This window comes from Sander lucioperca, chromosome 20 (genome assembly GCF_008315115.2).
Source record: "Sander lucioperca isolate FBNREF2018 chromosome 20, SLUC_FBN_1.2, whole genome shotgun sequence".
Taxonomy (NCBI): Eukaryota; Metazoa; Chordata; class Actinopteri; order Perciformes; family Percidae; genus Sander; species Sander lucioperca.
This window is the reverse complement of record NC_050192.1, coordinates 6,856,527-6,860,672: the sequence shown is the minus strand read 5'-3', so window position 1 is coordinate 6,860,672 and position 4,146 is coordinate 6,856,527. Positions and strand designations below refer to the sequence as shown.

The 4,146-nt window shown below is 36.0% G+C and overlaps 1 protein-coding gene across 1 annotated transcript; it reads right to left on the bottom strand.

Annotated features, from left to right (window-relative positions):
• Nucleotides 1–82: 82 nt before the first annotated feature.
• On the bottom strand, nucleotides 83–3,801 carry ndufb2 (NADH:ubiquinone oxidoreductase subunit B2). The gene is made up of 4 exons (XM_031313628.2): nucleotides 3,533–3,801; nucleotides 3,230–3,374; nucleotides 1,900–1,975; nucleotides 83–190 (listed from the first exon to the last, which is right to left on the bottom strand). Exons 1-3 carry the CDS (start codon nucleotides 3,616–3,618, stop codon nucleotides 1,901–1,903), a joined length of 306 nt encoding a protein of 101 aa, XP_031169488.2. The 5' UTR covers nucleotides 3,619–3,801; the 3' UTR covers nucleotides 83–190; nucleotide 1,900.
• Nucleotides 3,802–4,146: the final 345 nt, after the last annotated feature.

The window sequence follows — 4,146 nt, the reverse complement described above, 5'->3', positions numbered from 1 at the left end:
CATGCTTGTCTTTTTGTCAAGCCCAAACACACGCTGTAGAATTGTGACGTTTAGACCGTAGTTTTACATAATACAACATTTTTAACATATTTAAAGATAATTTTATTAGTCTATGTACAACACTGTGGAAAATCTAAAGGAGATTCTGAAAGTCAAAGACTTATCCAGCAGCTTGAACCCTCATGGTGATCTACAAAAAAAAAAAACAAGATAATGTTTACAACAGTGGACAAAAACAAATGCACTCAGTTGCCAGGATGTTAGGTACCCCTATGCAGTCTAATACAACAGTCCTGCAACAACTTCTACCTTCATAAAAGGTAATATTAGGTTTTGTTGATTTAACTTTATGATTTTGGATGATGCAGTGTGTTGTGGTAAACTATATTGCATTTTATAGAGTTGATATAAATGGGATGGACAAAATAATAGAAACACCCATCCATCTCCAAAATAAGCAGTCTCCTTAACATTATGACCTATACGAAGGTAGGATTTGTTGCAGGACTGTTGTATTAGTTTTAGCTAGCTGTACCTAATAAACTGGAAACTAAGTGTATATCTCCTGCGATCAGACTGCAATTATCAGATTAAAAGAGTCAAATTTGTCACCGACCGAGTTTAGACAAGAGGCCACTCGGACAACACACAAACTAATCAGGAAAATGTGTTAGCTGTCAATTTAACGGATTAATAAATGAGATAATCCTGTAAAGAAAAACTAGCATTCCTACCAAAAAGTATATTTAAAGACTAATATCAGGTGTATATGTGCTGTAGCGTTTGACACAATTAAGAGAAGAGATGCACGATATGAGGAAAATGTGATAACATTGAATATCACGATTACATTATTACTTGCGATAAACATTAGTACTAAGTTATGCTGCTTTCAGTATTATGCTAAAATACAAAATTGTTGAATTTAAAACAAATGAAAGGAAATCATTTCCAACATTTGAATATAAAGAATGGCAGTTACATTTTAAAGTGCAGTTTTCTAATCATATTTTCTTTCAACTAACACAAATCTCAGTGTCTTTTGCAATATGTCGCTGCCTTTCGCAGTATGTATTTCCTCTGCATACACGTCACTGTAAGGAGACATCTTGTCAATATTTAAGTGCCAATTCTCAATTTTTGACATGAGTCATATTCATTATGCTCATCTAATCAGAGCTAAACCAACACAGGCTTGTATATAAATGTTTTTTAGATTAACAATTTTCTGTTTATTTTTAACACAAAACAAACGATTAGGAAAAGATGACACAGTAACTACAATATTTAAGACCATACAACTAGAGCTGGGCAATATGGGAAAAATCAAATAGCACGATATTTTTGACCAAATACATCGATATCTATATTGTAGGGTTGACAAGTGGTGCGTTCACAAAATATTTTTACTATTAGATTTTAGATGAATAATCATCAGTAATGTGGACATAATGTCTAAGTGGATAAAGGCAAATAATAGAACAGCTAGTAAATTCAGAAAAGTACATCACTTTACTGTTAATGCAACCTTTAAAACCAGAAAAAGACAACACTTATGTCATATCACGATATCCAAAATTTAAGACGATATCTAGCCTCATATCTATGTTGATATATTGCCCAGCCCTACATACAAGAAAATAACAAATTAGACAAACTATAAACCAAATCTATATCTATATATAAAATATTAAAACGAAGAGATGTGAACAAACCTTGACAGCATCAGAAAATAGGAATTGCTTAGATTTAGTTGTACGGTTAGTTTAAGACTCAGAGCAGGATTTAATCCTGTGTTTCAACTTTTTGATAGTTAACCAACCTTTTATCTTAACATTTGGATTACATATTGTACAAGTGAAAATATGTTCATTTAAGCAAAGGAAAGAAAGAAATGACCTTATTCCTCGTCATCTGCTGGGATTCCAAGCTCCTCATCTGTCCATGCAGAAGCATCCGGCCAGGGGAAGTGACCCTACAGAAGAGGGAAGAACCTTGATTTAACATTCCCATTTTTAGTTAATAGATTATGTTCCTGTCAGGTTTGTACAGCATACTGTAGATAAACGCAACTAGTAAAAGTGCACACATTACAAATATAGACAACCTAATTTTTGTTGCTACCCCTTGACTGATTGTCGGTCAGTTGGATGGGCTTACAGAGTATCACATCAGGCTCAATCAAATCTGATTTCTACGGGTTCCTGACAAAAGCACTGACTTTACAATAAAGTGGCAGGTAAGTAGAATAATGTTGCTGTTCAAGGCTTTCCATTTCCACTCCGTTGCTTCTTCCAAATGGAGGATAGTGTACCACACTAAATACATATTATAGCTGCACTTTAGTTGAGCAGAGATTGTGTCATTCCTGCCAGGATTCCTGACAGTGTCAAGGCTTTCACATTATTCTATCACTGCAGCTCAGAATAACGTGAAAGTGGCCTCACGTTATTCTGAGCTGCAGTGATATAATAGGATGTGATGATAACTGATAATACAAAAGTATATCCTGTTTTCTCTTCCTTTAGCGCCCATTATTATGAATGCAACATGCCAGTCAGATAGACCGTGTCAGACATCAACTACTTGTCTTCTCCTCTCTGCTTTGGTAGCAGAATCAACATTGATCCTTATCACTTTTTGCTGTCGCTATGACCAAGTTTTCCTGCAGGGTTGTCACCTTCATCTAATTTCATATCAAGTAATTCATTAATTAATTAATGGTTCAGAGGATGTCGTTTGAAATGAACAACTCTGCTTCTTTCACGTGGACGACCTACTCGTCGCCAGATTGGAACAGTTAACAGAGCCAGTTTATAACAAGCCTCGTAATACTGGTATTTATTTATTTTTTTTAGGCTAGCAATTGTTCAAAATATATTTAAAAGTGAAAGTACTCATTATGCCTAATGGTCAATTTCAGAATGATGTATGTTATATTATTGAATTATAGTTAATGATGCATTAATGTGTACATTACTTTAATGTTGCTGCTGGTAAATGAGCGGCATATATATATATATATATATTTTTTTTTTTTTGTTTTTACAATACACTTATTTTCCTCTGAATTGTAGTGGTGTAAAAGTATAAATTAGCAGAAAAGTAAGTAAATTACCTCAAAATTGTACTTGAGTATATGTGTACATAATTACTATCCACCTGCAGAGTCTCATGGTCAGTGCAAATGGCACTGGATAGTTTATACTACAGGTAACAGGTTTCTCACCAGGACTGCGTCAGGGTCGTGCCAGCAGTGCCAAAGGATCCAGAACCACATGACACCGCTGATGAGTTCGGATTCGAACTTCTGTTTCTTCGTTATCTGGGGATATTGCCTGTACTGTGGCTCAATGTGCGGCCCTCCGCTGGCCCTGGAACATTGAAAAGCACACACTTATAATCAATATTACATAATGTGGAATATAGACTAACATTTAAGATAGTGTTCTGAGTTACCTTAAATTAATTTTCCGGTGTTAGCAAGTCGTTAGCTAACGTTAGATGCTAGCTTAACAGTAGCGTTACTTACTTTCTGGTCGTTATCCTTTGTGTACCGCGTCTGAGGAACCGGGTTCCTGTCCGAAGGACTCCCAACGCCCTTCCAAAAGAAGACATGGTTGCTCTTGTCTTATTTTTGGTTATTTGTTAAGATTTGTACGAGGTATTGCCCTGCTCGTAGAGAAGTCACCTTCTCCCCTTGTCAATAAACGGCCTTCCAACAATGACAGCTGTGATTGGACAGAAGGTGACGAAGTCCGTTGTTCCTTTGTGATAATTGGCCGGTTGGCTAACATGTTTAACCCACAGCGCCCCCTATTGTTCTCCTGGAGACAGGACATTCCCATTGAGTTCGACTTCCAATTATTTGATTATCCTTGCTTGCTTACACGTCTACTCCACTACATCTCAGAGGTAAATATACTTTTTACTCCACTGCATTCATCTGACAGCTTTAGTTACTTTTCAGATTGCAATTGTTCATACCCTTTCTGTCCAGTGAAAACCATGCATTTTCTTTCGTGGGTTGTGAAAATCTTCATACTTCTTAAGCTAAATAAACTATTAAAACCCCGATAGGATCAGCTGGAAATGCATCGTCACAAAGCTCAAAACAGGGCTGTTGTTCTGAACTCATGAAAGTTC